Genomic DNA, 21,826 nt, shown 5'->3' with positions numbered 1-21,826 from the left:
CCAAGCTCATTTCTAGGCAACTACAACCTTTGCTGTCTAATATTGATTCAGATCAGACGGGGTTCATGTCTGGTAGGACTACCGATGTAAATTTGAGGAGATTATATACTAATATTCATGCCTTACATCTTAATATAGGCTCTAGGGTAATTGTCTCCCTAGATATAGAGAACGCCTTTGATACTTTGCAGTGGCCCTTTTTGTGGGCAGTACTCCGTAGAATGGGCTTTCCAATTGTGTTTATAAAATGGTTGCAGGTCTAATATAGAAATCCAACAGCTACAGTGAAGATAGGGGGTGGATTGTCAACTGCTTTTTCATTGTTTAGGGGTACTCGGCAGGGTTGCCCTCTCTCTCCGATCCTTTTTGCTATTGCTATGGAGCCTGTGGCGGAGGCTCTGCGCACCTCCCCTAACATTAAGGGATTGTGGATTGGCTGGTTTGAGGAGAGGGTAGCCTTGTACACCGATGACCTTTTACTATTCCTAAATGATGCTGTACCCTCTCTCCAAGGGGCACTGAAGATATTGGACTCTTTCAATGGTCACATTATTGAAGGTAAACTGGAGCAAGTGTTTGTTGTTTCCAATAGATATGAAGGCCTGTAGTACGGCTTATGATATTCCATTGCAGTGGGTGGAGAATACGTAGGAGTTGTTATTTCCCGTCAAGTTTCTGAATTTATCCCCCTGAATTTGAATCAGATTCTGGGAGATATTGGGTTAAAATTGAAGGCATGGAAGTCTTTACCGTTGTCTTTATTTGGGCATATTAATCTTTTGAAAATGAAAATTATACCAAAATATATGTATTTATTTAGACAGTCCCCCCAGTGGCTTCCTATGTCCTTTTTTACAAAATTAAATAAACTTTTTTCATCTTTTTTATGGGGATTGAAGAACCCGATACAAATTAACCACCTTAATGCGCCCTTGTGAGCAGAGAGGACTATCTTTTCCGGACTTATATAAATATTTTTTTAGCCACTCAGTTGGTTACGGCCACATAGTGGCTGAATCCTGATATATATAACTCCTCAACCCAGCTGGAAGCGGCAGTGGTAGGTTCTATAGATGTTCTTAATGCCCCTTTGTTTAGGGGCCGTAAGGCACAATATCAATTGACTACTTCAATGCTCATTACCATTCATGCCTGGGAGGCAGGTCTTGGATGTGAGCATTATCCCAAGGGTGCGTTTTCTCCAAGTGCTCCTTTATGGCTTAGTCCTACTCTTCCTCAATTCTTTAAAGCACCAGAGCCTATCACATGGACTAAATATAATATTAAATTACTTTCCCAAGTGATTACCGATCAGAAACTATCTACTTTGTTCTACACTTACTTCGACTTTTATTGTTCCAAGCTCCCATCTATTTAGATATTTTCAGCTTCTTCATACTTTTCATGCCCAATTTCCACAGGATAGTTTAATGATTAGACCATCTACTTTAGAATCAGTGCTTAGATCTGAGTGCCTGGATAAGTCTATCCCAAGATTGTACTCTCACCTTACATTCATTTCTATCCTGCCATTAGAGGCTCTCAGAGCTAGGTGGGTGCAAAATATACCAGAATTAGATGTGGAGAATTGGAGGGGTATGTGGGGTATTTCTTTCCGATCTTTGATATCTTTGAGAGATCGTATGATCCAATAGAAACTGGTACATAGAGCGTACATCACGCCACACAGACATAAAAAGATGAATCCTCTGTACTCAGTGTTGGCGATGTGGAGCAATTCAGGGGGATTTTACAAATATCTTTTGGACTTGCCCATATACAGCTATTTTTTGGGTGGAAGTGGTGGATTTATTGAACTCTATCACTTCCTCTCCTGTACCGATTTCAATGTCTGTTTGTCTATTGGGTTTGGTAGAGACTATTTTTCCCAACAGTGTCTGAGTGAGTGTTTACCAATATAGCATTATTTTACGCAAGAAAAGCTATTGCGTTGCATTGGAAGACCTCGTCCCCCACGCTCTCATACTGGAAGCAATTGGTAAACAATCTTCCATTGTATAGAGATACCTGTATGAATAGGGGTTGCCCTAGCAAGTATGATAAAGTGTGGGCAAAGTGGCTGGATAAGCCGTACACAGTATAGAACGCCAATGGGAGCTATTGCGCATAATATGTGCGTTCCCATATGAGAAATGTTTGGGGCTATTGGAGAAAGAAGGAATTTTTGTCTACTGTAATTTGTTAGTTCTATTTTTCTATTTCCTTCCCTTTTGGATTAATAATTTATATATCATTATATTTTTGGATCAATGTGTAGGATTGTTTGTCGTGTCTTTGTAGGTTTTGTTTGTAATTGAGAAATTTAATAAAAAGATTTATGAAAAAAAAAAAAAAAAAGTGATGTCCATAGCAGTGCGATAAAAGGCACATTGAAAATAAATAAATAAATGTGCATGCAGGGTTGAAAGCTATAAGGAGACATGTGTTAGAATATCTACCATATGACAAAAAATACATAGACATACCGCCCTAAATACACTCATATAATGTGCAAAGATAGTAGAGAATAGAGGTCGACCGATATGGGTTTTTCTCTGGCCGATGCCGATATTTAGAAATCTCGGTGGCCGATATGTGATGCCGGTTTTTTTGGGCCGATATAAGGCCGATTTTTTTTTTTCTTTTTTTTTTCCTTCATCTCATAAAATTTAACAGTTAGACCCCTTTCACACTGGGGCGTTTTTCAGGTGCTTTTGGGCTAAAAATAGCGCCTGTAAAGTGCCTGTAAAATGGCTCCCCTGCAGTCTCAGTGTGATATCCCGAGTGCTTTCACACTGAGGCGATGCACTGGCAGGATGTTAAAAAAAAGTCCTGCAAGCAGCATCTTTGGATTTGTATACCACCACTCCTGCCCATTGAAATGAATGCGCACCGCTGCCAAAGCGCCTGCAAAGCGTTTCGGCAGTGGCGCTTCAGGGGCGCATTTAACCCCTTCCTCGGCTGCTAGCTGGGTTATAAGCTCCCCGCTAGCAGCCGAATAGCGCCGCTAAAATGACGGTAAAGCGCAGCTAAAACTAGCAGCGTTTTACCGTCAAGGCATGCCCGCTGCAGTGTGAAAGCAACCTAAAGTGATACAGAAAATTTTTTACATTTAAACATTTATTAAACAAAACAAACCTCCAATCAGTTCACTTGTATGTAGAATTTAGATAAAAAAATATAGAAAAAAAACCTATATCTTAAAAATAAATACACAAAAACAGGTAATCAAAGCTTTTGGACGAAAAAAAATGGGCTAACTTTACTGCTTAGTTTTTTTTTAAATTTATTAGTGTATTTTTTTTTTTTTAAATTGCGTTTGAAAGACCGCTGCGCAAATACCGTGTGACATAAAATATTGCAACAACCGCTATTTTATTCCCTAGGGTCTCTGCTAAAAAAAATATATATAATGTTTGGGGGTTCTAAGTGATTTTCTAGCAGAAAATACTGGATTTTTACTTGTTAGCAACAAGTGTCAGAAAAGATTTAGTCTTTAAATGGTTAAACTGAGAGCTTCTACACAGGGAGCTCAGTTCATTCATAAGTGTAAACATTGTATCAATTCAGGTTCTTTTTATCAGATTTGGCAGGCTGCCCAGAGAGGGGAGAGAAGTGCTTCACAGAAGAATACAGGCAACTTGTATTGACTTCAGAAGTCATTTGCAAGTCGTGCTGAGTTATATCGGCCTTTTTTATCAGCACAATCGGCCGATGCCGATTAAGAAAAAAACACCAAATATCGGCCGATATATCGGCCGGCCGGCCGATGTATCGGTCGACCTCTAGTAGAGAACATGAAAAACACAACTCTGCGTGCACATAAGAATGACAAAATAGCACATGTAGAGGTATATGTAAAGAGGAGTGTGAATGGGGTACCAATATATGATTGGGTCTACTTAAGTGTTGCTATTCATAAAAGTAGGAAATGTCCCAATCATAATTTAACTCTACTGGTATTCTCATATGTAAAGTGAATATCCAGTAAACTTCCTTTCTGCACAAGATACCAAACTCGTCACCTTCTCTGATGGGCATGCTTATTTTCTCCATACCCTCAATCACTAATCCTTTTGGCTCTGATTTTTCGTGCTGCCCATTTTCCTGCGCACATTTGATTTCCACTTAGTCTGATTAGATATTGGAGGAGTTTCTGGGGGTTGTCTATCCCCTAATTGGTTTTATTTCACTAAATATTTTCATTCTGATTATGGTCACCAGCTATGATTAAACATCTATATTGATGTGAAACACGTTAGCCTGTCTGTACCTTTCATCTCCATGATGTAAGAGATGTTGGATCTTCTACACTGTTTTGCCATGAAAAAAGGGGTTGTTCAGAGTGCGGCCGTTCAGCTGTTTTCTTCAATTTTCTACACAATTGCAGAGCCTGCACCTGAAGTTATGCGTGGGGAGGGCAGCTATTAGAGACACCAACACGCTTGGAGCGGCATCTCTACCACATATTTTATCCAAGCAATACTGGATAATTTGCGCTCCATCACCCAGCATACCCTCCTGTCTATGTTGCGGTGGTAAATTGTATAACTTCAAATAGAAGTTGTGGAAGTGTTTTGCAATGGCCTCTGTGGTCACATCTACTTTACCATCACTCCGTCAGATACCTGGTATAAAGTTGCTAGTGACCTGTTCTCTCAGGGCCCTAGCAGACTACCAGTCTTGTTGCCAGATTCGTAGTAAAGTTTTTTTTTTTTTTTTTTTTTTAAAAAACAGAAATCCCTTTGATCTGTAATTGAATATCTGTTGGAGAGCCTTCCTAGCGTTTAGAAGCTCTAGTGCCGTGCGAGCAGTAAGGGATTGTTTATGAAGCATTTTCAGTTGTTTAATACATTCAGTCAGAGTCTTAATGTTTTTGTCCCTCTCCCTTTTATGATGTGAGCCCATTCTGATAAGTTCCCCCCTTAAGTTCCCCCCTTATAGTACATTTGTGAGCCCCCCATGAGTGGGTCCGCATTGGGGGTATTGTTGTGTTGGAAGAATTCTGCAAGTGATGTGGTAAGTTTCGAGACGAGAACTGGGTTGGTTAGCAAGGAGGCGTTGAGCCTCCAAGTCTGGGGTTTCGAAGGAGGTGTGGCTAGATCAAGGATTAGTGAGACTGGTCAGAGAAAGATTGGATTCCTATATGTGCCACAGTGACCGATGGTAGGTCTCTTTGTGAGATGAAATTTTTGTAAATATTTTATTATATCATTTCATGTGAAAACACTGAAGAAATGACACTTTGCTTCAATGTAAAGTAGTGAGTGTACAGCTTGTATAACAGTGTAAATTTGCTGTCCCCTTAAAATAACTCAACACAGCCATTAATGTTTAAACCACTGGCAACAAAAGCGAGTACACCCCTAAGTGAAAATGTCCAAATTGGGCCCAAATAGCCATTTTTCCTCCCGGATGTTATGTGCCTGCTTAGTGTTACAAGGTCTCAGGTGTGAATGGGGAGCGGGTGCTTTAAATTTGGTGTTATCACTCTCTCATACTGGTCACTAAGTTCAACCTTAGAACCTCATGGCAAACTCTGAGGATGTGAAAAAAAATAAAAATAATGTTGCTCTACATAAAGATGGCTTAGGTTAAAGGGAGATTGCCAAGACTCAAACTGAGCTGCAGTACGGTGGCTAAGACCATACAGCAGTTTAACAGGACAGGTTCCACTCAGAACAGGCCTCGCCATGGTCCACCAAAGAAGTCGAGTGCACGTGCTCAGCATCATATCCAGAGGTTGTCTTTGGGAAATAGACATATGAGTGCTACCAGAATTGCTGCAGAGGTTGACGGGGTGGGGGGGGGGGGGTCAGCCTGTCAGTGCTCAGTGGTCTGCATGGCTGATGCACAAGAAAGCCCGCAAACAGCTTGCTGAAGACAAGCAGACTAAGGACATGGATTACTGGAACCATGTCCTGTGGTCTGATGAGGAGACAAAGAAACTTATCTGGTTCAGATGGTGTCAAGCGTGTGTACTTGCCTACAGTCAAGCATGGTGGTGGGAGTGTCATGGTCTGGGGCTGCATGAGTGCTGCCGGCACTGGGGAGCTACAGTTCATAGAGAGAACTATGAATGCCAACATGTACTTTAACATACTGAAGCAGAGCATGATCCCCTCCCTCTGGAGACTGGGCCGCAGGGCAATATTCCAACATAACGGCCCCAAACACACCTCCAAGATGACTACTGCCTTGCTAAAGAAGCTGAGGGTAAAGACGATGGACTTGCCAAGCATGTCTCCAGACTTAAACCCTACTGAGCATCTGTGTGGCATTCTCAAATGGAAGGTGGAGGAGTGTAAGCTCTTCAAGATCCACCAGCTCTGTGATGTCGTCATGGAGGAGTGGAAGAGGACTCCAGTGGCAACCTGTGAAGCTCTTGTGAACTCCATGCCCAAGAGGGTTAAGGCAGTGCTGGAAAATAATGGTGGCCACACAAAATATTGACACTTTGGGCCCAATTTGGACATTTTCACTTAGGTGTGTACTCACTTTTGTTGCCAGCGGTTTAGACATTAATGACCGTTGCGTTAATTTGAGGGGACAGGAAATTTACAATGTTATACAAGCTGTACACTCACTACTTTACATTGTAGCAAAGTGTCTTCAGTGTTGTCACATGAAAAGATAATAAAATACTGTATAAGGATGAAAACACACATACACACACTACAATGTCCAAACCTGCCAGTTTGGGGCAACAGGTGCACAACAACCTTTACCCATTTTCTGTCATAGCGAGTCATAGCATCACAGGGTTAGATAACCAAAACTGCTATAAGTTGTGCTTGAGGAGCATAACATAACACTTTTCGATAATTAGATGCAATAGTGTACTGTGGAAAAAATAAGTACACCCTTGCTGACTTGCCTCCTGTAGTAGAAAATTACTTCTTGCCCTTGTCTTGATCACAAAAAAAAAAAAAAAACATAACCAGGAACTACCTGCAGCTGAACAAGCCAACTGAAAAGACAAAAAAATCAAAGCTGGCATCAGATGAAGCCTGAACATCAACCTACTAAAGCTTGCAGAATAATTGAAAATAAAACCAGATGTCTGCCTTGCAAATATGGGAAATGGTAGCCCGATGCCAGAGAGCCCAAAAAGCCCTAACCTATCTAGTGGAGTGTGCCTGGAAAGGCTAAAAGACTAAAAGCCAATGCCCCGTACACACGAATGGTTTTTCCGACGGAATTCCGCTCAAGCTTGGCTTGCATACACACAGTCACACAAAAGTTCTCTGAACTTTCGACTGCCAAGAACGCGGTGACGTAAAACACGACGAGTCGAGAAAATGAAGTTCAATGCTTCCGAGCATGCGTCGAATTGTTTCCGAGCATGCATGGTTTTTTGCGCGTCGGAATTGCATACAGATGAACGGAATTTCCAATAGGAACTTTTTCCGACGAAAAAATAAAGAACCTGCTCTTAATCTTTTGCTGGCGGAAATTCCGTATGATAACACTTTAAATCATGGTCTGTCAGCTACTGAAGAATAGTGGAATGAGAATTTGAGTCACCCTTACCAAGGACCATCAGGAATGATGGAGAGTCAGATTTTCCAAAGAAGCAGTGGCTATGAGAAACTTTCAGAGCTCAACCTATCTTAAGGCCATCTTACCACCTTAGGTAGGAAGAAGTTCCAGGTCTCATCTTGTCCATGTGCTAGACCAGAAAGAGTTCTTTAGAGGGGAAGACCTCAAAGCGCAGATACTTGCCTCACAAATGATGGCACCAGGAAACTCTGCCTTGTGGGTGAGTGGATAAAGGAGTATTGCGGATAGGTTCAAGAAAGTTTGTAAAGTGTAAAAAGAATCAAATTCAGACCCCACAGAGTCACCAAGCAGCAAACAAGGGGAAAACACAGGAGACACCCTGGTCTTGCAAGACTGCAAATGATTTGACCCTTCATGGTGCTTTGGGCCAAAAGCTGGTCCAGACCAATATAATGCAGGGTTTATATAATTGGGCAGTGCTTTACAAAGGAAGACAGTATTGTTACAGTTCAACACAAGAAGATTAGAACCCTACTCGTGAGAGCTTACAATTTAAAAGGGAGGGGCAAGTGGGTCAAAAGGCAAGAATGAGGGATGAATTGATGGAGAAAGTAAAAGTACAGTTTTAGGTGGAGGAAGGATAGGCTTCCTTGAAGAGATGCATTTTCAGGGTTCATCTAAGGGCGGAAGGAGAAGGCAACGGCAGAGTAGGATGCAGACTCATCAGTAAAAAAGTCAAGGCTTCATCCCACTCAGAATTTCCTAAAGGATCATGCAAAAAAAATGACCTCACATACACGGATAAACCTTGTGGGAAAGGAACTTCCTAGTTTTAAGCATCAGGAAAATAACCGATTCAGAGATGCCTGGGCTTCAGCCATGAAATTAAAACCAGTGAGTATAAAGCAGTATGGTAAACTGGAAGATTCGGATAATCTTGAAGAGCAAAATAATAAGGGTCCCCCAGGAGTCTTACCAGGTCAGATTGCCACATATGCCTCTACCAATATTATGAAAATCAGCAGAATAGCCTCCATCTTTTGAAAAGTACGATCTAGGAGGGAAGAGTTTGAAGTTTCTCCTGGAGAAGAAAAACTCAGGCTTAAGTGGTGTCTAAGACTAGATCCAGATATTCCAAGCACCGATTCTGTTCTAGTGCTGATTTCTGAAGTTTCAGGATTTCTCTACAAAGATTGTGCGGTCAGTGTTATCTGAGCTGGCAGTTCCCTCAGTGGAAAGTCATCTACATAGTCCACAATGGGAGAGTGTCCTGAAAGTGCAGTAAAACTAGTACAGGGGCCAGCACACTTGTTGACACCCAAGGTGCAGAAGGCAGGGCCATAAACCGAAAGTGCAAAGAATCCATACCAAATCTGATGAGCTGGAAACATGGGCACAATGCAGGTATGCATCTTTGATGTCCGCAGAGGACAAAGTCTGATGGTAGAAGGTTATAACATACCCTGTGGATTCCATGTAGAATGTCTGGGCCCAAATGAAGATATTTAGGGAATAGATTGGGGCAGAACCTCTGAAACTGTTCCACTACAGGAACTGGGGAACTAACACACTGTTCCAGACAACTGTCATGGCTGCACTAAAATCATCTAATGTGTGGTGACAAAGAATGGAAATGATTAATTAGGGGGACTGGGAGTGAAACTCTACTTTGCAGCCTTTGGAAACCACCTCCCACACCCATGCATCTAAGAAGCAGGCTGCCCAGGTGTCCACAAAGGCTAATAGACTCCCCACTTTGGAAAGTGGGGATGCACCATCATGCTGAAGACAACTTGTCTGAGGGTAGAGTTTGAGAGACTTGGAGTTTAAAAGTTTGCGGACTGGGAGGCAGGATTGGAGTTTAAACACATAGAAAAAACAAAAAGGACTGTTCTTGGCCTCTAGCAGAATAATACTTACCAGAGTGAGGAAGAGAATTACTCTTGCCACCTGTGGCATCCTTGAGGATGGGGTCCAGAGCCATCAGGAAGCGGCATTGTCTCAAAGTTCATGCAGATCGCTTTTTAGTCAAAGGCTCTGTGGTCCAACACTTTAGCCTCCTCAAGTTTACTGACAGGAAACTCATATCGGAAATAAAAGGAAGATCAACAATCCATCCAAGTCATAGTTCAAGGCTGCAGGCATGAGTTTCAAATGCCCTACAACCAGGGGGTTAATGCTATACTAATCAGTTTCTTTTTAACAACCTTGGATAAGTCAGGCAGGCTTTGGCAGATCAAGCGCACAGTTAAGTTAGGTTACAGTGCAGGACCTGCAAATGAGAACATAACTCTAGAGAGAGGGCCTCCAGCTGCTTGTAAGTGGTGATGGCACAGGCTTTGTTAGGACTGGATCCTGCCAAATGAAACAAAGTCCTCCTGACTGATGGGCACTTGGCACGCAACAGAGCACTTAAGGGACATGATATAGAGGTCAATAAATATAGAGGTCAATAAATAAAAGGAGTATTGCAGAGATAACCCACCTTTAACATTTAATTTGCTTCTCTCTGACCTTGATTGTGATGTTATGGCAGCCATTTGAAATAGAAATAACATACCAGCTCATGAAAAATAAACAATTTTATATTTTTCCACAGTTCTATAATTATTTTCCACACTTTGGCATTATGTCTGTAAATTGAACTTATGGAGACTTCCAGCAGTGTTCCCATGAAGGGAGGAATCAAAAGGCCACATGCAGGAGATTGAGAAGGGGTTTGCAGCTTTAGTAGCAAAACCTGGAGCTGGAGAGCAGACAAGTGGGCAATATGCTGGTACAATGGAAGCGTTTTGTGCTCCTGCTGTGTATTTGATGTGACAAAAGGCAGTTTTGACATTCTTCGGGCTGCCCAGTACAAGGCTGACTCTGATATATAATGGATATATGGGCACATATGTTTGAGGTTTTCTATACGCTAAACTGGCCACACATTACAGTCAGATCCTCGTAGTACATAGCTGTAGCTCTGAAGAGATTAAACAAATTTAACTAATTAAGCCACTTAATTTTTTGTCCAATATCATAATCTTTTATTGTTGTATAAAAAAAAAAAAAGAAAAAAAAAAAAAAAAAGTTTGGTGACATGCACTTGAAACATAACCGAGCAAGGGTAAGACTGAAGTTGAAAGATTACTACAAAAAGTGACAGGTACATTTACTGCTGCTGGGTCATCCAGCTCAAAATTTTCCAAAATTTCTTGGGCAGTTCTAAACAAGCTTATGGGATTTTTCCTAAATGAAGGTTGTCCATTGGACTGAGGCTCTTGCAACATTTTAAGTCAAGAAGTGTTTGAGTATTTGTACACTTTTTGGCAGTCCAAGCATAAAAACTAATAAAAGACTGTTTTTTTCTGTGGGTAAATACATTTTCCTGCCAAGCCAGCTGTAAAGAAATGTCCCACACTTCGCTTGAGTGCTTTCGTCATATACCGCTTCCTCCCAGTCTGAATATAGATATCAGATATTCCAACCGCTCACAAGCACAAAACAAGACGATACTTGTTTAGTTGCTGAACATGGACTGTTTTTTAGAACCAAAAAACAAGTCTTATGTACAGTAGAAGAGGAGATCCCCTCTCCTGCTCATATTACTCTAACAATACACCTGTAACCAGAAACCTAATTAACATGAGCTAATTAACTAATCCTTTAAAGCAGCCGATGTGACGCCGTGCCCTCCTGAGCACTGTTATGATTAATCAGGATTTCACTACAGGTCAGACTTGTCACCGAGCTTCACACAGTAGATTATACATCATCATAAGTATAAACACAGGACACCTTCTCACAATAGCAGGAGCTCCAGCAGGAGTCGGCCCGTCTCCTACATTGTACAGAGGCCAATGTGATCAGCTCTCTCAACTAGCATGTTGAGTTCAGAATCAAACAAACCAAGAATAGTCTTTTACATATATCCTGGGAGATATTGTGGATAAATATTACTGTCTCATTTTAAGGAATCCAAGATATATTTTCTCAGTCACCCTGTGCCAGGATGGCACAGGGTGACTTAGACATAAGAGGTGCATGAGGAGCTGAAACAAGGTTTTCCCAACCTTTCAAAGGGATTCTGGGTTCCACGGGCCCTCCCGTCACACCAGCTTTTATGCATTAACCCAACAGCCTGTAAAAAAGCAGTTAGTTATGGGTCTTCCAAAAGAAACTTGGGTGGGGGGGGTTCAACTCCACACTGAAAGAAATCTGCAGGATATCCAGAACAACTCCAGCATGTTAAGTTTTTCTCTATCTGCTGTATTCATATCTTTACCTTACAAATTGTAATAGGGTGTAAAGTAAACATATTGAGAAAAAACAAACCGGAAGATGGAAATATGAATGTCATGTAAAGCTTACAATCTAATAAAAAAATAATGATTAGGCACATTTACATGCACTCAAGAGCACAGAATAGACCTATCATGTGGTGATAATGTAGGTAAGGCTTTATCTTGTCAAAAACAGATTGTAGTCTACGCAGTGCAAGAGTCTACCATGCACAGATTTTTAAAAACATTATGAGGTTAGCCAAGCCCAGCTATTGACAAATGTATATATTATTGGTGGTCCATTGCATCCAATATTCTTCTAGGCAGTTCTGTTTAATGTGAGCCAATAATTACTGGTTATCAAGTCTGTAGTAGAGATTTTCAAAAATCTCAATAAAAAGGAAGAACTGCTTGGACATTAGTGCAATACGAAAAGTAAAATAAAATCAAGAATGAGACAAAACCCCAAAAATGAGACAAGAAGCCTATAAGTGGGGGGCAGCAACAAAAAGGGAATGTGGTGACTTTCAACTACCAAATATTTGATGCTGTTATCACCTCCTATATAAATTACAGAGCAGTAGTCTTAAACCACCTTTTTTTTATTTATTTATGGAAGATGTTTATGCACATATTTAAAAAACAAAAACAAAACAAAAACGACTTTCATATAAAGCAGTTTTCAAAGTTTAATAACTATATAAAATTGACCCGGTCTCTTATATGAGAAGGTCACCCTGTAAAAGAAACCAATTCTGTAGTTACCTTTCAGATGGCAAATTTCTTGAAAATGTTATGGATTCACTGCTTCCCTGGCTGCTTCATATAATCCACACTTCTGGATTTATAAATACCTGCTTATTGCAACACATGCAGTGGTTGCTCCTGCCAGCTCATACCTCCAGGGCATACAAGCCCCTGGGAGGACTGGTGGTGGTGACAAAATCACTTTAAGGGTCCACTCATGCCTATTAATTTTAATGCACAATAATGTGCATAGATCAACCATTTCTAAAAGGTGGAAGCTGTCTGTGTGACATGCACTGTCCAAAAAAGTTCACGTCCATTACTTGAGCATTAACATGTGGCTAAGAACCAAATGATGAAAAGGCAGCATGTGTAAACAATCGCTAGAGATACATGCCCATTTGTCCTAGGGCTGTTTTAAAAGACCGGTTTGTCTACAGCAATAGATCACTACTATAGCGACCCATCACTCACCCAAAGTGATCTGTTGCTGCACAGCTGCATGAAGGGTCTGGATGAGGGCTCCACTGACCAGAACCAGACCACTCGTGCAAAATAAAATCAATCATAACAAAAAAAAAAGTAGGTAAAAAAAAATAAAATGCTCATGTACATGAATGCAATGTACAATAGATTTTTAGCAATCGCTATCCAAGATGTAGTGACCTTTAAAAACGTCAAGTAGTTCTAATTTGTGCCTTTGCCAATGCAACCCAATCTTAACTTGTCGTTATGCTACCAATTCGAAGAAACATTTTTTTTTTTTTACCCTGCATGCATTACAGAGTAGTATCAAAACTACTACAAAAGGGAACTGAAGCTCACCCTAAATATAATGTATATGTTCACTTTGAGCTTTACCATTCTGCCAGGTTACATAAAAGTTGCAGCAATGCTTTTTTTTTTTAAATCTGCAAACTAGATCTTTGGGTGAATACATGAGGGTGCGTACACTGTCTTAATATTGTAGTGGGGAAAAAAGGGTCAGTAAATGCAAGGTTTTATTTTTTGCAATAATAAAACTCTAGTTCCTTATAGCAGGGGTCCCAAACCCCCCGGGGGCAGAGCGGTGCCGGTCCTCGGGCTGTTGATGACTGGGCCACACAGCAGGAGATGAGGGTCGACCGCGGTCCGCACAGGGTTATCACAGACCAAGGTTGCTGGTCTCCTGCTGTGTGGCCATACCTGTGTGTTCTCTCCCGGCTCCTCCCCATGCGACCGGCGATGTCATGCAATCAGCAGGGCAGGGGGTGGGAAGAGCTGCAGATCAGAATAGGAGAGCTCCTCCCACCCCCTGCCCTGCTGATAGGCTGATATCAGGCGGGTGGGGGAGCAGGTAGAGGACACACGGACTAATCACACCTTCTGCCCTGTGATTGCTAGGGGCACTGTAATCATAGTGCCCCTTTACACTGCAGCCCCCTAAGGTATGGTGAGGATGGGGGTCCCAGGAGAGCAGTTGAGTACTTCTAGGAGTATGCAGTGTGTAGGGAGCATGACAGGTATTCAGGGTTCCAGTAGTGTGCATACCCCTTTATATATGTGATCACAACCCCACCCGTTCTCAGGTCATTCCCAATGAATGGCTATGCAGGGGAGTGCGTGTATCAGGACTTATCATTGAAGAGCACACAGTTCCCAGCAAAGCTAGAGAACCAACGCTGACATGTTCTCCTGCTTACTGTGGTCAGTTTCTAACAGAAAATCAGAGGGAATGGCAGAAACACCAGGGATTTCACACAAAGGAAGCAATACAAAGAACAGGGTAATTTTCATACAAGTACATGGTACAGCAGGCACATATCAGGAATATGAAATGCTGGCGTAAAATACTTTAAAAGTAAATTTAGGTATTTTGTCTTGTAGTCTGGTCTCGATTTTTCCATGGACCATGGCCTGTGCTATTCTATTTTTAGTCTCTGCGAGACAAAGTTTAGGGGTCTTCCATGCCATTGCAACCATCTGCATAGTTGCTGTGGTAATCTGCAAAAGTAGTTCAAACCATTTGTCAGTTCCACAGTATTTATAGGCAAATCTGAACCAAAATGTAGTAGTTTGCCTATTCAAATAAGCTTAAAAAGCCAAGGATTTACATGGGGTGTACTTTACAGTACTTTATGAAAATCAGAGAAAATAAAAAAAATAATACCCTTGGTATTTCCCATAGAAACTAGTCAGATTTCATTCTCTAACCAGCATGTCAAATTTATAGAGAAAAGAGCTGTGTGCTTGCCCTTAATCTATGTAGGTTGCTAGTGTCAGCAGGCTTTTGTTTGTACCATAACTTCCCCTTTTCCCATATAAATAAATGAGAATGCAAAAACAGCTTGACCCGGGATAATGCAGTAAAAAGTAGGTCAAATGCAAGTCAGAAAGTGTTCAAGTGCACCCATCAATGAGCAGTGAAAAGGTTCACCATACAAGTGCCAATGTGACCATACAATCTTTTTACAATAAACTATGTAATACGAGGACATATCTAAAACTATCCAATCAGTCAGTATCCAACAAGGCAAGACAGAATGCAAAATTTTCAAAAGAAAGCTGCATTACTATTTTTTCTTCATAAACAGACTTACCATTAGAATAGGGAGTTTCACAAAGTGTAAGAAAATCCACAATTCGATAATCCATTTCTAAGACAGCTGTGCTTTTTCCATGCATGACGGTTAGACAGGGTCTTCTTCCAACTGTGTCATAGGACAGGCCACCTGATAGGATAATAAAGGGTTCCCTGAAAAAAAGTCAGATATAATGGTTGAAACAATTCGTGCCAACGCACAAAATCTTCTAATCTCTCTCTCTATATGTCTATTAAATAATGAGATTGTGATTCCACCTAGTAGACAAAGCAGTCAGAACCGGTTATAACTGCATGCGCGGTGACCTTGAACATGTTTGAACCTGCATGACAAGCAGCAACACTCTATGGCGTTCAGTTGAATCGCCATTTAGTTTGGTTGTGTCTTCTGTAGATTTCCTTTAATGAAATATCAAGATATTCCAGTCATTTCTTCACACCACAGCTTGTCTGTGGTATGTATAAATGGACAGTAAACACTCTTCAGGTAAGCTCTGGTGTTTCGTGAAAAAATGCATACAGTATGCATTTTTCTAAACTGCTCGGGACCGTGAGGCTCAGTTTTAGTGAGAATGGGCCACATACATTTTTTGCTATGTGCTGTTGCAGTAATTGGTTTCGATCCAATGAAGGAAAATGCCAGTCACTGCACCCAGTGTGAATGAGCCCTGAAGAACGTCAAAAAACAAAGAGGTAAAGCCCAAATTCCTATTAACATTTTATTGCTGATTTTTTGTCACTTCCTGTCTACTAGATAGTAAGGTAGAACTTCAACTGACAGCAAGTCTCCCTACCGCCTGCTGATGACATACACTGATATGACTGAGAAATGATTATGGGTTCATGCAGAGAACATTTCCCTTCACAAGATTTCTTAGAAATAGCCATTGTTAATTATACAGCATATTTCTTTAGAAACCTCCAAAAAGGAATCCCATAAAATATAGAAAAAAAATGACAAACCTATGGACCAAAGCACAAGATCATCAAATTATATTTTAAGTTTCTAAAAAAATTCTAAAGATTCTACAAATTGTATACAGACAAATATACAGACAAATGTTTGATCTAAAAAACAGAAAACTAAATAGACAGAATGCAACTTTGCAGTAAAAATAAAAGTACATTATTCTACATCATACTTCTATTCGATACAGCAAGTTTCAATAGAAAAACAATGAACATCTTCCCTAAGAGCTAATATATATTAGCAAATGAAACTGAGCAAGTACATTGTGGCTGACTGACTAAGTACTATGCTAAATAAAGAAATAATGCACGCATCAACTAAGCCTTAAAGTCATTTACCATCCTGCCAAGATTAGGGAACATAATCAGCATTAAACCAAAGAACCTTAAAACATTTACTAATTCAGCCTGTTGTGTTAAAGTGTGAATGGGAGACTCCAAAGGAACCACATCACATTTTCTGTGAAGCAAACCGTAAGCAATACAAAAGAATATCTCAAATTAAGTCTATTTACAAAAAAAACAAAAACAAACATGCATATTAAAATAAAAAGACCTCAATTAATTCCTCATAATGCATTTTAGAGGAGTAAAATCAAAAAAACAAATGGCTTCCAGGTCAGTAATGATCACATTTGGTAACACAAACAGCCCGATGTTCCTACGCTGGCCAAAACAAAATAAGGTCTTCAATAGCCAATTAAAACAACTTTACTTACAATCATTTAGTAGAAAAGTCATGGATGCCGAATTAAAGAAAGCACAAACAGCAGCATAGGTCTGCACTGGTTTGGTTATCAAGTGACTGGGGATGCGCCGCAAATGCCCCACAAATGTATGCAATTGCAGCAAGTGTGTTCGACAAAAGGCTGTGAGGTGGAATCATATAACCTTTCATGAATGAAGAATGAGGATCGCTCATCAGAGGTGATAGGTTTAGACACATCTAAATCTAGCCCAAGTGTAGATTAGAAGATCATTAGATAATTAGAAGATATTAGTATAAATTGGTAACAAGGGGTCATCCTGTGCAATATTTAGATCCTGAGAGGAGGAAGATCACAGAAACCAGTTTTCATAATCAAAACAATTGCTTCACCAGACAAAAGTGAAAATAATCCAGTTTGTCCCTCAATATCACAAGGCCTCCAACTAGGTATATGCAATATTACTTATATACCAAGTTACATAGTTGGCAAGGTTGAATAAAGACAATAGTCCATCCAATCCAAACTGTGTTGGTGGGTGTGTGTGCAGAAAATCATTTCCCATATCCCCGTATATTGTTTTCACTAAGATGCACATCCAAGAGTCTTTTAAAGTTATCCATACTTCCTGCTGACACCAACTGTGGAAGAGGGTTCCAAAACCTTACTGCCCTGACAGTGAAAAATCCCCTACGCAGCTTAAGATTAAACCGCTTCTCTTCCAGTTTCATAATATGGCCCTGTGTCCTCTTACACTCCCTGGGACTGAAAAGTTTCATACTAACTCTGGGATCACCATTGAGATATTTGTATATTGCCATCATATCTCCTCTCAAGCATCTCTTCTTCAGTAAAAATGAATTTAGCTTGTAGTCGTTCCTCATAATTTAGGTCCTCCAGTCCGCTTATTAATTTAGTTGCCCTTCTCTGGACTCTCTCCAGCACATCCTTTGAGGATTGGTGACCAGATCTGAATAAAATACACCAGATGCGGCCAAACCAGAGTTATATAAGGTGGCAGGATTATCGTTTTATCCCTGGAGTAAATTCCCTTTTTAATGTAAGCTAATATTCTGACGGCTATTTATTGTATACTGAATAGGGAAGGTTTTGAAGTTTTTGTAGGTCTCTTTGTACTTAAAGGGGCATGGTGAAAAGGAGAAGAATCAAGTCGCACAATGCCAAAGCTTTTGTGGAGAGCAGAAGGGAATTTTTCTGTTAGAAAGCATGTTGCATGAAGATTTTGCTTCATTATACTGGCAACCTGAGGGAGAAAAATCTTCCACAGTTGCCTCAATATCCTTTTCAATCCCTTCTGTGTCTGCCTCGCCTAGTACAGGCATAACTAGATCTAGTCTGGCAGTGAAACGGGAGTAGGGAAACAGACATTGAGTTTTTGAGCCCAGCACAAAAAATGGCAATAATAAAGCTGTTTTTTGTTCAAAGAAATGTGACAGATGCTGAAAATTATGCCTTTTTAAGGTAGGCTGCTTGCTGCATGCCTGAAATACAGCTGGAGTCCAATGCAGATACTGGTCTTAGATTCAGTTCCTGCTCTGAGAAGGGGTGTGCCATGTTGCACTGGCCTTCAACAGAGAATGTTTGTAATTTTGCCACTTAACAGTGGCTATAAGTAAGGCTTCAGTGGAAATGCATTAGCATGTTACTGCTGTATCATGCCATATAGCCAATAAAGATTTAATGCACAGGATGTTACTATGTAGCCAGCTTTATTATGGGTAGACTAGGACTGTTATGAAGTATTGTCTTTTAAATAGGTATCCAACTTACAGAGGGACAGGTTTTGGCAAACCTAAATCTTTTTTCTAAAACTGCACACCACAAAGCACAGAAAGTTTACATCTGTGCTTTTTGGTGCACTAAAACATGTGCACTGAGGTGCCATTTAAAATAAATGTACCATCCACTCATTCGCCTCTACTTGTATGAGGTGCTTCATTAAATAGACCCAATTCAAAGCTGTAATATTCAATGTGATCCTTGTGTTGTGTTTAATTGTAAAACTGAAACAGGCTGATATAGGCTGATATAGGCGGTCCATAACCCCTCACCAATTGAATGCTGCAAACACTCTTATCCCTACTTTGTGGGGTCAAACCTCTGCTCCTTCGATAGCACAATGGCTTTTTAAAGTCAATGAGATGTCCCATATCATATTGTTAAGGGGGTGTACAGCTCGGCACTCCAAAATATGGGCCTGTTGGTTCGAGTTTAAGTCTTCTGCAGCCTATATGGCTATTTCAGGTTATTCTATACCTACATCATTAGATTAATAGATTATGTTCCTATATTATATTGTACTTCGTCATCTTTCAGCAGGGAACTCATGACTGCCTGCTATCAGTTGTGCCCCCCCCCCGTGCTTCTTCCACATTTTCTGCTTCTCTCCATCCCTTTTTTCTTTCAGAAATTAAAATTGAATGCCAATCATTCACTCAGGTTTCTGCTATATGGACGCCTGTGCACTGCTTATCTCTATGGACATTGGACCTTTGTTTGGATTTTGTGCTGAATTTGTATACTGTGAGCAACATTTTGTCTTTCACTTTGCCTATTCAGAGTGTTGCAGTTATACTTTGTACTCTGTTAAACTTGCAACAAAAATGTACACATGCACTAATGTGTACTGCAGTAAACCACAATAGTGTGAATCCATCCTCCATTGCAAAGAAATAGTGAACATTTAAAAAAAAATAAAAAGTTTCACAATTCCAATTGTACCTAGAATTCAAGCAGGATGGTTCCAAGCTTATGAAGAGCAATAGCCTGAATCAAGCTAGTGAGGGCTCAGTATCTGGGACTTTGTTGGACATATTTCCTTTCACTTTTTGTTCTGGGGGCAACATGTAGCTTACTGTACCTTTTTTCCGCGTTAAAATAAGCATTTTTGGCTTTAAAAATACCAAAACACTCCCAGACCATAAGATCATTTCTAAAAGCAGAGGTCTTGTCAAATAAAAAGGTAGTTTATCAAACTATTCTCAAGAAATATATACACTATGATGAATTTTAGAAATTTAGTGCAGATAATAGAATACCCAATTTGTTGGTAAAACATGAGAGGTTATGTCGAATAAATGGATACCAAACAAGTCAATTGTGCGTGCCTGTGATACCACAAAAAAACTGAAATTAGTACCTAAAATTCTCCATAGGCAAAGCCTATTTAGAGTTAACTGAATTATTGTCCTAGAATTCTTGCTCTCACTCTGGCGTTCATGGCGATACCTCGCGTGTGGTCCGATTGCAGTCTACATACACGTGTCATTTCTGCTTTGCCCAAGTCTGGTTTCAGCTGCCTGCGCTCCCAGCTTTCATCCAACTTACAAGAAGCGTTGGAATCTTCATCACTAACCCCCTGGATGTAGAGGTTGGGATACATCATCCTTTCTACAGAAGTTCTAGTGGGAGAGTGTGTCCTGGAAGATCGTTTCATGCTTGATTGACCCACCGCCGCTGGCGTGTGTGTCCATGATTTGGGGTAAGAGTACCTATCCCCCTTCCCTGGTGTTGGATACACATCCCTGGGTGCCGTGTGTGGAAATCATGCCGTTCGCTACAGTTTTGTCATCTTCTTCATAAGAATATTTACATCTTAATACTATCTCTGTGAGTGGGAATATTTTATATTGGATGTTTATATGGACTTATGAGTGTTCACTATAGCTATATTTCTATGTGGAAAAGCCTTGGTCAGATAACATTTCATGTGTAATATATGGACTATAGATGTTCCTTCTGCTTAAGGTATTGTGCTGTGTCCACATGAGTTCACCTATTATTTTTGCACTGTACACTTATATGTACTTATTTGAATGTGTATTCATATGCACTGAGCACTTATGTACTAATTTGAATGTGTATTCATACAATCATTCACTATTTCACCTTTGAATATCTACCCCGAAAGGATTTCTGGGTGTGTCATTCTCCTGGCGCTGCATTTTTTCCATTTTATTTTCCATTTAACTTCATAGTTATCACAAGGGGGCTAAACAAGCCCCCTTATGATAGCAATAAAAAAGGGTGCCACACACCCCTTTTTTGCCATCAGAAATGTTGCCACTCCTACACTGTAAGTGATCAGGCGGCTATACAGCCACCTTGATTACTTAAATGACAGCCAGCCAGGAGCCAGCTGAACAAAAATATTTTTATGTTCATGGCTGTTACTGCAGCCATGAAGCTTGTTTTTAACCCTTCACTCTCTGGACGCAACACATCCAAGGAGGTGAAGTAGTTAGGACAAGCATTTTTACTTCTGTCTTTGTTGCTCTTAGAGATTTTCACTCACTTCCTGTCCTGGGGACAATACATAACATTGATTACTAGCTGGTTGCTTGTATAGTATCAGTGTATATTGTAATTCATGGTGGGACTTCCAATACATGTACATCCTTAGGAGTTTATTGTCCGAAACCACAATGTGGCAGATCCTTCCTCAATGCATGTGAAATTGTTGAGACAACGTTGATGTTTTTTCCACTTTTCTGTAATACAAGAGTTTCTATACATATTTTTTTTTGGACAAATGTGGCACTTTAATAAATCTGAAACAGCTGGCAAACTTGTTCTGAAAGCCGTTATTTATAAATAGACCCCTAAGAAATGCATGCTATTACTTTCTAGTCAACCCCATGCAAAATCTAAAATCCCTGCATCTATAGACACCGGGGATGTAACACTAATCTCTCTATCCCTGTAAAGAAAAAACAAGTATACTTACCTTTTTGGAAGCCGATCTGACCATTTCCGACCAGATCCCACGCGGCTTCCCTGTGTAGGCGGGTGCAGAGGAGACGGAGGACAACAGACTCTATGGGTGATGTCACTTCCCATTCATTTCACAGCTGCTGTTGTCCATGTCCTCTGCAGAGCTTCTGGCACTGGAGATGGAGTCGGAGCAGGTCAGATCGGCTTCCAAAAAAGGTATGTATACTCGTCTTTTCTTTACAGGGATTTAGGGCAGCACAGTGGTGTAGTGAGTAGCACTCACTACTGGTGTAGTGAGTAGCACTCTCGCCTAGCAG

The 21,826-nt window shown here is 40.5% G+C and overlaps 1 protein-coding gene across 2 annotated transcripts in view; it reads right to left on the bottom strand.

Annotated features, from left to right (window-relative positions):
* Positions 1-21,826, bottom strand: part of STXBP5 (syntaxin binding protein 5) — a 723,304-nt gene that overhangs the window by 215,661 nt on the left and 485,817 nt on the right. For both annotated transcript variants that reach the window (XM_073627823.1, XM_073627824.1), the window contains exon 10: positions 15,098-15,252. In XM_073627823.1, the coding sequence (XP_073483924.1) occupies positions 15,098-15,252 (155 nt within the window). The remainder of the gene's footprint in view (positions 1-15,097; positions 15,253-21,826) is intronic.

This window comes from Aquarana catesbeiana, linkage group LG04 (assembly GCF_042186555.1).
Source record: "Aquarana catesbeiana isolate 2022-GZ linkage group LG04, ASM4218655v1, whole genome shotgun sequence".
In the NCBI taxonomy this organism is placed as follows: domain Eukaryota; kingdom Metazoa; phylum Chordata; class Amphibia; order Anura; family Ranidae; genus Aquarana; species Aquarana catesbeiana.
The sequence above is the reverse complement of the archived record's forward strand: the minus strand, read 5'-3'. Positions and strand labels throughout refer to the sequence as shown.